Here is a 13,168-nt window from a genome sequence, read left to right on the forward strand (position 1 = left end):
TTTATTTATTTTATAACGTAATTTTAAAAAGGGCAAATGACTCTAACCTCTTGATTTATATTTGCTTTTTTCTTAACGTTGGTGGGATTGTTAAGGAAATACAGTTTATTACAGTGAATGCATGTTTATCCAAAGAGTTTTAATTCCTTCAAACATAATTTCTTTTACTTATTTTAGAATATATAATTTGTATGAAATTCTTTGTTTTACTAGCCATGTGTTTTTCTGCATTTTCTCAATACCTTGGGCAAGCATTTATTATTTTTTGAAATCAATAAAATCATTGTTAAAAAATACTTAGAACGATATAGAGTGGTATATTTCAAAGTTAGACTTCAGAAAACCATTACTGTGGAAAAGGTTATCAAAATACCTTCTATCACTTTAAGACTCGTCCAAGAGAGACTCTTCCAAAGCGATGCTGAAACAGGAAATGTTATAAAACTGATCCCATATGTATTTTGTTTTAGGAAGAGGAGTACGCTTATATTACATAGGTGGAGAGGTTTTTGCTGAGTGCCTAAGTGATAGTGCAATCTTTGTGCAGAGCCCCAACTGTAACCAGAGATACGGCTGGCACCCTGCGACAGTGTGTAAAATTCCACCAGGTATGGATCCACCAGTGTTAATAAACCCTCAATGTGCCGAATTTTTCTGGTTGCTGTTAATTTTAGGAATCAGGAGATGATTTGCATACTTGTATTTTAAGACAAGTAGCCCTTTAAAAATTCTTGTCTTATAATGATACTCTTTTTTTACACAGTTTTTACTTTTTTCAATCCTAGGCTGTAATCTGAAGATCTTCAACAATCAGGAATTTGCTGCTCTCCTGGCTCAGTCTGTTAATCAGGGTTTTGAAGCCGTGTATCAGCTAACTAGAATGTGCACCATAAGAATGAGTTTTGTGAAAGGATGGGGAGCAGAATACCGGTATGAAAAACATACTCAGTTCTTCAATTTCCACAATGTAATTCTTTTTTCTTCTATCCTTTGGTTCTCGTGGAGTTTCCACGTATCCCTAAGCTTATGGAGTCAGAAGAGCATATGCAAAGTAACATGAGGAACTTGGAGGTCTCTGCCTTTGAAACCCCTGCAAATGCCTGTGCTGGCATTGTAGAGGACAGAATTAAACCCTGTTCAGACATGCACTGTAATGTAGTGCAGAGTATTAAATACCATAAAAGAGGTATATTTGAAGGCTAATGTCAGTTTGTAGAAGGAGAGACATTTTCCCGGGGGCTCAGGGAAGGCTTCCAGTAGAGATGGCACATGATCTAGGTTGTGAAAGATGCCTAGGATTTCAGGTTGGTATGAGGGGTTGCGAAACTATGATGCTGACACTAGCATACAGTTCAGTTCAGCTGGAGTACAGAAAGTAAGAATATATCTGGACAGATCATTAGAGACCAGTGGAATGTAAGGTTAAGAGGTAGAGCTTCATTCAGTAATAGAAGGGCATACTTGGCAGATGTCAGGTGCTGTGCCGTGTTTTCAGTGCAGGACATCACACATTGCGGCCTGGCTAAGAATCACTATTTCTATTGTCTCTTTTTATATGGTTGCAAAAAGTAGTTCAGACTAATACTTAGTTGGAAATAGGCGTAGAAAAGATTTGAGAATTTGCCTAGGGGCACTCTCTACATGGTGGAGAGGAGTCCATGGAGATGGACTTGAGGAGAGCTTTCCTTGCCTCTTAACGCCCTCTCCAAGGGTGGTAGTAACATTACAAAACTGAGTTCTACAGAAGTTAGGTTGTCAGCGGAGGATAAAGCAAGTTAGGTTATTACCAAATTAAAGCATGGACTGGATTCCACATGAGAGGAACAGAAGACTCCCTTAGCATATTTAAGGCTGGAACCATGAGTAAAGTACTTAGTCCTCCTCCAGCTAGTTTTGCTCACTGTGAGCACTCGCATGCAAAGGTATTCATGTACAGTAGTCATCATATTCCTGTTTCTTACCTGGCAGTTTGAGCCTCTTCTTCAGAATGTGTTTCATTTCATTTGGACTTGATTCTCTACCTTCAACAAATTTGGGGAGGTGTGTGTCTCTTGAGATGGTGAAACCTGAGGTCTGCTGGGTGAATACTTTTATAAAAATCAATACTGTTTCGTATATTTGTATCCTAGAATAAAGACTTGTCTTTATTTTGGCCAGGTTATAATTGTAGAAAAATTCATTTAATCATTTCCCTTTTAAGGTGTGATGCTTTAAAAGAGCACAGAGCTCCTTTTTGCTTTGGGCTTGAATTGGCCTGAGTTGATATTAAAAATTAGATTGAGGTGGCACCATCTGATACCAGGCTTTTAGGTCACAGGTTTTTTTTCTTCAAAAGATGAGAATTACAGAACACGATAGTAGAAATTTAGTGCCATTAAACATGAACTGCCGAGAGCGGGGAGACTTACACGTGTGTTTATAGCTCTCCTGCCAAGGGCAGTTTTACTTGGTGGAAGAGAGGTGCTGCCCTGGGTGCACTGTGCACTCTGCCATTCTTAAACCTGGGGAGAATTTAAAAACTGTAATGATGAGAAGCGGTAACATACAGTATGTTTTTATTGGTATATAGTCAGATAGATCTACTTTGGGTAGTAAACTAGTTTCCTTTAACATCTATAGATCAGAATAATGTCAGGTACCTGCTCTCTGTGAACTGTTGGTGGTTACCAGGAACCTTTTATCCTTAATGATGCTGGAGCTGTGGGGGTAGATCTCAGGGCAAGATTTCTCAAACTGTTTTTCAGTTTCTTTATTACCAGCATATTTGCCAGCATAAAAATCAGGAAATGTAGTAAGCAATATAGATGTGCAAAGAGTTTATATATTTAACTGAAGAAATATGTCTGAGTTAAGTGAATTGTTACTGAAGTGAATAAATAGGTAGGGGATAAATAATGTTTTGGGTGCATTTCTGTGCCCAAACAAGACCACTGACAGTATTCTGAAACCTACTCCCCATTCAGTGACTGGATTAGGAATGATTCCCAAAGGTTCATCTGATGAACCTTCTGACTGAAATGATCTGACCGAAAACAAACTGAGAAGTACCCAGAATTCAGCAAATGACAGAATCAAAATTCAAAGAGATCTTGGCAAAAGCCTGCAGAAGGCCTGATCTGAGGGAGAGCTAGAAAGCAGGAGAAACTTCTTTGAGAAACAACAGGAAGAACAGAGGGTGGCAGATGGAGAAGGGTCAGTCTGGCCTCTGCCTCCTGGATTACATGAGCTAACTTGTACAGTGTGCCAGTGCAATGCTAAGCTGCATAAGCCAAAATGTACTGTCCGAATCAAAATACGACCATGGGTTTGTACAGGTCAGATTTGAGACTGTTCCTCAAATCTGTCATGTTTTAGGAATGATCCCATATCAACATCTTAGTGTATGTCTCAGACCCCGAGACAAGGATTCAAATGCTAGGAGTTGGTTCAGGAAATGGAGGACGCACTGGTAAGGAAGGAGGAAATAGAGAAGTGAGGTAGGGGAGGGAAGGCAGCCAAAACCATTATTAAGCCTGCTGCTGTGTTGGGTGGGTCATTAGAGCTTATTCCCCTAGGAAAACATGGGAAACTGTAATGAACGTACAGAATTATCCCACCCAGAAGGAAAGGAAACCGGGTGTTTAAATGCCAGTTCCCATGTCATTGGGTAAGAGCTGCTCCTGGGGAGGTAATTTCCTAGCATTTGTGGTCTGCACATGTGGCCCGAGCAGAGAAGTTGTTAGGCACAGGAATTCAGAGATACGCGATTGTTAGTCGGCAAGAGAATGCTGAAAACTCCAGAGGGTACAGTGCGGCACTGACACCATCTGCTATAGAAAACCACAACCTTTGAGATGCAGTTTTAAGTTATAGTGAGCATGTGTCACTTGGAGCTGAAGGTTTGATAATGGCCTTTTCTTGTGTTTGTAGGGCGGTCACAGTGAAGCAGCAAGCAGACTCGCTGACTTACTGTAGATAATAAATAAGACAGAACTCAGATCAGTATGTGAGCAAGTGACGGGACGTCACTAAACAGTTTGTAGTTCCCAGAGTCCCATTATGTCGAAATGCTGGAGGTGTTTCTATTAAAAGCTTGCACCCATGTTTCTAACAGAGATGTTTCATTGGCCTTGTCAGGGAAGGCCGACCTCTAGCTCTGAACATTCTGTGATAAGCTTCGGTCAGAATTCTGTTTTGTTTTGGTACACTTGAAATTTGAACCCTGTTCTATTTAGACTTGACTTGGTATTTGAGGATCCTCTGCTCTGCGATTGATTAATCAGTAGGGTGACTGTGTTTTTTGGTTTGCTTGGGACAGTCCTGGTTTGAGTCCCTTGTTCCTGGCCTGATTATTAATAGTGACTATTCATTCACTCTGAAAGGTGTCTCGTTTTAGTTGGTAAGTAGTCAGGTCACCCTCCTAATTTTAATTTGAAGAGAAATGAATGTTTTTGTTAATTTCTTTAAAAGCAAAAAAAAAATAAAAGTCACTAGAAGTATTTTGTTAGACTTGGAGGATTAAATAATTTTCAGAGTAATAGCTATTCAGACTTCATACTTGTCCTAAAGAATGTAGGCTTTAGTATATACAGCCTTTTAATTTAACTAAATTCTTAATGCATGTTGTTGAACATCGCCATATTCTTTTAATTTCATAATTATTTTCTTGTATTCTTTTAAATAGAAGGCAGACGGTAACGAGCACTCCTTGCTGGATTGAACTTCATCTGAATGGACCTCTACAGTGGTTGGACAAAGTATTAACTCAGATGGGATCCCCTTCAGTGCGTTGCTCAAGCATGTCATAAAGCTTCGTCACCACTCAGATCCCATCAAAAGACTTAATGTAACAACTCTTCTGTCATAGTATTTGTGTGTGGTCCCCATGGACTGGTTACTGTCCAAAAATTCAAGAAAGAAAAACAGCACTTGAGGTCTCATCAATTGAAGCACCTTGTGGAATCGGTTTCCTATATTCAAATATTAGATGGGAAAATTAGTGTCTAGAAATACCCTCCCATACAGGAGAAAAAGAAGATTTTAAAGACTTAACTGATGTCTTGGTGGGCATAAAACTGAATGTCCCAAAGGTCTATTAATAACAGTAGTAGTTATGTGTACAGGTAACGTATCATGATCCAGTATCACAGTATTGTGCTGTTTATATACATTTTTAGTTTGCATAAATTAGGTGTGTGTGTGTGTGCTGCTTCTTGATTTAGGCAAGCCTTTATAAAGTTACAGTACCTAATCTGTTATTCCCACCTCTCCGTTATTTTTGTGTGTCTTTTTTAATATATAATATATATCAAGATTTTCAAATTATCATTTAGAAGCAGAGTTCCCTTGTAGAAAAACTAATTTTTTTGCCTTTTACCAAAAATAAACCCTTGGGGGAAGAAAAGTGGATTAACTTTTGAAATCCTTGACCTTAATGTGTTCAATGGGTCTTATAAACATTCATCTTGTGTTATTTACTGCTACATCTCACTGTATGGAAACTTTGCAGAAAATCTTTCCAGACCTCTTCTCCTTCCACTTTTGCCCTGATACCAAAACTGTGTAGCATGATATCCATCACTAGTAATGGTGGCACTGATACTGCCAGCACCAGTTAATTCTGGGGCACAGTGCAAGTTCCTATGGAGTAAGTCCCTTTGTCTTAACAACAGATTTCAATGGATAGTAATAGACTTGTGTAACCAAGCAGTCTGTTGATTTATCCTTACACCTCATAAAAACACAAATGGCAGTATAATTATTTTCAGGGATATGCTACAATTGCTTCAGTATATTTATCCTTTTTTTAAAGCCAATCTATAGATATAAACACTCTTTTTTAAAAGCTATTTTAAAATATTTCAATAGCAGACCTAGTGCTCTCTGAGTTTCATTTGATTTAATTACCAGATTGTATTATGAAATGGACCTTTTGTAATTGTAATTGTGTCTGCAAAATACCTACAAGAGTGATGCTGAGGTATGATCAGCAGATAAGGGTCATCTGTTTTTAAAGTATGTTGTATTAAATTTATAAAAAATCTATGTTATTTTACCTAATTATGAATTCAGAATTTTAAAAATTGGGGAGAAGCAGTTTAGCAAGTTTTTTAGCTTCTAATTACCTACAGTCTGAGCTGTTCTTAACTAATCCTGAATGTGTGGTTGACTATTATAACCAATGACATTTTATGCTCTGTGGTGAGAGAAGATTCCAGAAGCTCTGTTGGTAGTCCATTTGGTGGCAGACAATCCTTGTTTGATGTTGACTCTGCAGTTTAAATGCTTCTTGTTTGCATCTCTTTAGAAATGGGGATAGCCACTCCCAACCCCCTTCTAGTAAATTTTCAGGTTTTTGGAGATAGACACTTTTGGTACTTACTTTTTGAAACCATGTTCAGCTGTCTCTACAGGTATCATTTTCAATATTCACAGCATTTGAATGTTTTCTACTAGATACTGCCCCGTTTTCCTATATTTGTGAGTACATGTTAGTGTTCATGCAGACTTGGTAGTCATTTTTAATTCTTTCAGCAAATATTTACTGTTCACCTGTTATGTGCACCAGGAACTTTCTTGACGTTGGGTAAAAGTGAACAAGACAGATCCAGTCCCAGCCCTGGCCAAGACTTCAGTTACTGTTGTAACCCTTAGTTAGTTCATTTGTCTATGAGGGAGATAAGCAGGTAGAGCTTATGGTAGAGCACAGCAAGAAAGGCTTCTCTAAAGAAGCGATGCTTGAGCGGACATCTGATGTGAGAAGGGAGCAAGCCACGGGGAGACCCCCAGGAGATTGGTGTTCCTGGCATGGAGAAAGGCACCAAATGCCAAGGCTCATTGTGAAAGAAACTCATTATTAGTTATTAATGCTTACCCCGAAGTCTCTACAGAGATCCAAACTCGAGGACCAAAAGCATTCTATAATTTCTAATAGTTGAGGGTGGCCTTACTTTGTCGGTTCATATGTCCTAGGTATGACTGTCAGACCAGCAGCCTCTGCCCTTTGGAAGGCTTGAACTTCTGTGAGAACTGGTGGTGATGCTGGGAACGGTTGTGGGTGCAGAAAACAACTTTGAAAGTGGCAGAAGGGCCTGGCAGTCACTCACTCTTGGATTGAGGTGGTAGGTGAAGCAGTGCCAACGACAGCATTCCAGTAGTGATTACATCTCCATAACTGTGTTGAGGTTCTTCCCTACAGTATTGAACTGGGACTCAACTCTTTAGAAATACCTGTTGTACTGAGCACTTAGACCTGTCGAGCAGTTGCCCTGGTGTTTAACGATCTTACGTGTTTTTTTGGAGATGCTATTTCTTACATTCTGTCCTGTCTACTGTGGCCTACATTTTGTTGATTTTCCCCCCTCTTTATTGGGGCTTTCATTCTTCTAAATGATGAGTTCTCTTTGATGTTGAATTTTGCTTCTATTTAAATTAGCAACATTATTTAGAATTCCCCTCCCACAGTGGTCACTTTCTTTGTTTCACATGAGAACTGATAAACATGTTTCAGTCCCATTTCTAAACTGGATGGTGGTCTGCACAGTCAAATCTATAGATGCCGTGGGGAATCGGGAGGCTGGTGGTGTTCCCATGTTCCCATTGACTTTGGTTTAACTAGTGGCAGCTTCGTTTTTACCCTGTAATGGAGTTATATAGAGATTTCTTTCTTCCTTTTTTTTTTTTTTTTAAGAGTTTTACTGCTTTTTTAGAAAAAAAAAAGTTTGAAAAGTCTGTGTAAGTACTGTTTAGGATTAGAACATATGAGTGGACTTCGGCCCCCCCTTTGGAACAACCCTGCTTGTGTTCTTTCCTTCTATTTCAGAGAAACTTCCTGATTATATTTGAACTACACCAGTTATACTAATTACACATTATGTCATCCATTCACTCAGTAAACATTTATTGATGTATCCCTTTATCCGGCCACGGTGGTAGGTGCTGAGTAATGAAGAGATGGCTAGGATTTAGTCTGGCCCTCAAGCTGTGGGGTTATTCCTCACTCAGGACCTGCCACTTTGCCAGAAGGAATCTTCCCTAATTTTTCTTGAAAGCTAAATATTCTTATTCAGTACTCCTAGTCTGTATTCCAAGTACATAATTGCGAATTGTTTAATATCTAGGGTTTTTTTTTTTTAATCTTAAACTGTATCGGTTTTGCTTGATTCATCTGCCTTTACACTTGTCATATTTTCTCCTTTGTCAAAATTATTTTAATTCCAGTTTATTTGTGCCTTTTAGGTCGGTTTCAATCAAGACCAAGACTTTGAAGGTGAAAAACAATCAGTCTGGTCTCTCGCTAATTGAAATCAAGTAAAAGACTATATGTGCCCAGATGGTTTCTCTACCTCTTCCAAAAGCTGTCCAAATACACCTTTAAGATCTTTTTGTGTTTTGTTGTTTCTCTTCTCTCTTCTCTCCTGTCTCCTGTCTCCTCTCTCCTCTCCTCTTCTCTTCTCCCTTTCTTTCTACACTTGGAGCATTTATTCAGTACTCACTACTCTCCTGGTCTGGTTGATGGTGAGTTATAAAGTAAGAGAATGTTCACCTTATTTAAAATTTGTCTTTGTGTTCATCTTTTGTAGCTGCACATGATGATTTCATAGACTGCCTCCTTCCACACCATTGATAACTAGATAGTCTGTGGACATAAGCAGCACAGGATCTTTTCTCTTACTCTGATCCAACTCATCGATGTTCAGACATGACAAATTATTGCCCAGTTTCTTTGCTTCATGAGCGTTTCTCTGCTAAATTCTTAATATTTATCAACTGAATTGTATTTTTCCTCTCCTCATCACAGAATGTATCCCTTGTGGTCTTACTGGTTGCCCTCCTCCGTGCCAGCCATGTTTTATCTGCAGACATCAGAATGTTTTCTCTCCATTGAACTCTACTAAAGATGAAAAAGATGGTGCTTTTCATACCCAGGGTCCTAATTTCTTCACCATGAAGGTTGATTTTGTTCCCATTGGTCAGTCACCTAAATCTTAAAAATGGCTCTTCAGTTAAATGTCTTTGTGACTAGCAAATAGCATGAATTACAGATTCTATTTTAAATTACGTTTAGGATTAGGAACTTTTCCAGCAGTTGCAGCCAATGGTTTCCTGTAATACTAGCCCATTTCCACCTTGGAGCATATTGGATTGTTGTATTTAGTACAGGCAAGAGTAACGATGGTAGTGAGTGGTCTCTAGGTAGTCAGAATCCTACTAATGAGTTCCTTTTATTTCTTCCTTTTCAAGTTTTCATGAATATTCTATCTGTTCAGACTACCTTTTATGTATGGAGATTGAGGGGCAGATCATCTCTTGGAGTGGAATTCCTGTGTTTGGAGCCTCAACCAGGAAATGTCAGCTATACTAGATATAGACAGCTTCATAATAACCTTTGTAATAAGAACTTGTCTAATGTGTTCATATAATTTCTTGAGAAGAACCGTTTTATCTTGGATATTATAGGTAACTTTATATATAGCAAAACTGCCTTAAATCTTTTTAGTAGGAAATAAATTATATAAAGTGTGTGTATGCATTATGTATACCTACGCACTCCTAGAAAAACCTGAACACAGCGTAGGGGTCATTTATCTGCTTACGTTTTAACACCGTTGAATGATTCTGTTGTTTAAAATCTCTAACCTCAGTAAAAGTTCCCTAATTTGCTTGTGGACATTTTCCTTTCAGATCTTCAGAGTTATTTATTTATTCTGCCAGAGTTGTGATTTGGTGGTTCAGTTAGTATGCCATTTTTAAGGCAGCTTGATAATTAAGAATGATAACTGGAATTCATTAACATCAAAAAGAGCTGCAGTAGACACTCATTCATTAAATTATTATATATCCAGTGGTCTCTGAAAGGTACTAGTTGAGGGTTAACTTTTTTGTTATTAGATTGCCCCCCCCCCCCCCCCACTTTTCCCTCTTGCTTTAAGATTGCTAAGCTGCTTAAGATACTGTGGCAAGTAGCACCACTGAGTCAAGTTCTCCTGTAGTCATGGGCAGCCTAAGGTGGCTGAGACCTAATTTTTTTTTTTAGCTGTGCTCAACAGAAATGGATTTTCCCAAGTTCTTTGGGTCATCTCCGGTTCATAGAGGATCTGTCCAGAGTGTGTTAGCCTTACTTAGTTAACTTCAGTGTTGATTGGTTTGCTGCCATGAGATCCATAACAGATCCCAAATTTCAGCCACTGGTTGCGATGTAAGGGCCCTTGGAAGAAAAATGCTGCTGCTGATGGGAATGAGGATTCATGAATACCACACAAAGGACTTTTAGATTTTTCTTCAAAACAATTCCTGGAAGATGATGTTCTCTCCTACCCTCCAGAAAGAAGAAAAAAGCTCTTAGTCTTCTTTAGAATTTTCACTTTGCTCTTTTGGGTGGGTGGGGGGCGATTAGGGATTTACTTCCTATTTCTACTTAAAGATGGTGGTTTATTGAGCCAGGAAATTCATAATATGTTGATAAAATGATGAAAGTGAAGTTTTAGAATTCTAAAAATACTTCATTATGTACTTCCCATTTCACACTCCACTTTTCTTCTTTCTGTGGCTTTAAAGCTTTTGGCTATTTTACACTTAGTCACTAGATAACTTGCCATATTTCTGGTTCTATATTAAGTTCTACCCTTTACAATGCCATAGCAGAAAGTTGATTCTCAGCATCTGTCTGTAGGGATAGAAATCTTACTAAAGTCTCTTCTCCCAAAGAGATTTTACCTTTTTCAATAAGTCCCTTAAGAACTACATTTGTCCATCTTATTTACAGTTTTGGATTGTTCAAACAAAAAACATACATTAGTGAGAAAGGATGGGGTGCTTTTCTGGTGAATGTATGTACCTGCTTTAAGAATGTAGTCATTTGTTGGTTTATGTAACTATACATACAGATTAATTAAAATTGGGGAAAATAATCACATATGTAGCAAGTAGGTAAACCTGCATGGATTTAGGGTTTTTTTTTTTTTTTTTTTTTTTTTAAATCCTATTTGTTGGCAAAATGCAGAACCCAAATTGGTCACTTTTTAGACCAACTTTACCTCAGGTTTCCTTTTTGCTTTTCTGACCCTGACCTTTAAGGCATAAATATTTGTATCTTTTTATTAGTGATAGTGAAGCTGTGACACTAACCATTTTTATACAAGAGGGCAAAACAAGGAAAACTAGAGTAAGATGAAAGCAGTTCTTCAGTTGTTGAACTAGATCCCAGCATTGTAGGCAAAATAAAAATGTGCACATCTGAGAATACTCCTTGCCGTCTCTTCCCAAGGCCATCTCTTCTGGCAGAAGGCTGTTATAAGTAACAATTCAGGGCCTTTGTAATCTGAGGAGAATATCTCCAGTTGGCAATCTTTTCAATAGATGAAGCAAGAATGTGGGAAATAGTTGGCAATGAGTGTTTTCACCTAAAAAAAGAAAATGAAAAGACATATAAAATTGAATTATTCATTTGGCTCTGAAAATCTCATAAAGATTCAGTGAAATACTATATAACTGGACAAAACCAGGAGAACCTTTAGAGCATTTGTCTGAAAACAGGTTTCAAGAATGAACTTTTATATACACCAATCACTCATTTGCTTAGGTACCACTGACTGTTCTTAGAATTGACACCGTTAAATAAGGTGTGTGTGGACTTCCCAGGAGCTAGCCATTAGCAAGTGTCCTCAAAAAATTTTTTGAGCTGATGCCCTCGTAGGTAGCTTTACGCTCTTGAAAATTTTTACCATTTTCTTAGTGATCCGAAGGGAAGAGTGAGTGCTGTGCTCAGGGTGACCGACGGCCCCAGGGTGCTTGGGTCTGGGCCATTTCCTGGACGCAGGACTTTGACTTTCAGACCCGGGGAAGTCCTGGGCACAGCAGGAACGGTCACCCTAGGTGTTCTTGTGATTGACCCTCACTCCCTTAAACGTTGTGATGTTGCAGTTAACGTTCAGCTGTCTTAGGGCTGTCAACATTGCTGATACCTGGATGTGTGTCCTCCAATTATTTACTGTGGGTGAATTGTGAGATTCACAACCAACAACTGCTAAGGCACCAGCATGATGGTGAGACTAACCCTTAGTAATTCAGGGAAGGTAAGCGGGGGCTTAATGAAACACAGAAGAGGCAAGAGAGTGAAGTTCCTCAGAACCTGTGTGTGTATGTAAGTACAAATCATTTGTTGATGGGGTTAAGTCTAATAGGAAGTTGACCTTTTTCACATCGCAGTAAGAGAAAACCAAGTGGGATTGTGGATTCCTTCTTGCTTGAGGGAGAATCTGGCCTTTGATGCTCTACCCTCCTCTACACTCCCCAGACTGTCCTGCTCAGGAAGCTGAACGCAGTGTCCATTCTCAGTGATTGTTGTATTGAGATTACTGCATGTATCAGCCAACGGCAGGTGAAGGAATTGGATGTCCTGATCCAGACTGAGCAGTGGCCTCAGTACCCGTAGCCCCCTGCCCTTCAGGTGCTTACCAACCAGAACAGCAACCCCAGGAGCTGAGATTTTTCTAGTATAGCATTAATTTTGTAATGCAATATGCTGGATGCAGAGTCTGTTGTTGTTTGCCTGTGGTCCTCAGAGACTGCATCCTCCGTGCACTGTGATGTAGATGGTAGATGTGTTCTTTGTAAGCTTTAATCCTATGGTTGTCAAGAGTACCATGTGGTTCCACTGTTTTGTTTTGTTTTTTTAAACGATGAGCTGAGGCTTTATTGCAGCTGGTTTTCAAGTTAAAATTGTGAAATACTGGTTTCCTTCCCCACCTCCCTCCCCGCCCACACCAAATATTTTAGTCTATTTAAAGTACAAAAAAAAAAAATAGTTCTACTTAAGAAAACATTGCTTAAATGTCCTGTGATTTCTGGTCAATTTTTATATATATTTGTGTGTGTCTGTATGTGCTTTCACTTTTTACCTTGTTTGCTCTCTACCTGTGTTAACAGTACTTTCACCATTGAAAGGTGAACATTTTTCCTAGCATTAAAAAAAAAAAAAGCCATTTGAGTTGTTTACCATGTTATTATGGGACTAATTTTTAATTGTTTTAATTGATTTTCTTTTAAACTGGTCTTTTTTAGAGGGGGTTTATATTTTGCTGTCCATGCCCTAAGTTATATGGAAACAGAAATTTGTATGTATTTCACATACTGGTGCAGTATGATATTAAGAGCTCATCTTTTTTTTAAGTTTTGTGCTATATAAAAA

At 38.6% G+C, this 13,168-nt stretch overlaps 1 protein-coding gene across 5 annotated transcripts in view; it reads left to right on the forward strand.

Moving 5' to 3' along the window:
• SMAD2 (SMAD family member 2) overlaps nucleotides 1–12,962 on the forward strand; it is an 81,177-nt gene extending 68,215 nt beyond the window's left edge. For all 5 annotated transcript variants that reach the window (XM_038543327.1, XM_038543329.1, XM_038543330.1 and 2 more), the window contains 3 exons: nucleotides 471–608; nucleotides 786–930; nucleotides 4,664–12,962. In XM_038543327.1, the coding sequence (XP_038399255.1) occupies nucleotides 471–608; nucleotides 786–930; nucleotides 4,664–4,787 (407 nt within the window). In that variant the 3' untranslated portion in view covers nucleotides 4,788–12,962. The remainder of the gene's footprint in view (nucleotides 1–470; nucleotides 609–785; nucleotides 931–4,663) is intronic.
• Nucleotides 12,963–13,168: the final 206 nt, after the last annotated feature.

This window comes from Canis lupus, chromosome 7 (assembly GCF_011100685.1).
Source record: "Canis lupus familiaris isolate Mischka breed German Shepherd chromosome 7, alternate assembly UU_Cfam_GSD_1.0, whole genome shotgun sequence".
Lineage (NCBI taxonomy): Eukaryota > Metazoa > Chordata > Mammalia > Carnivora > Canidae > Canis > Canis lupus.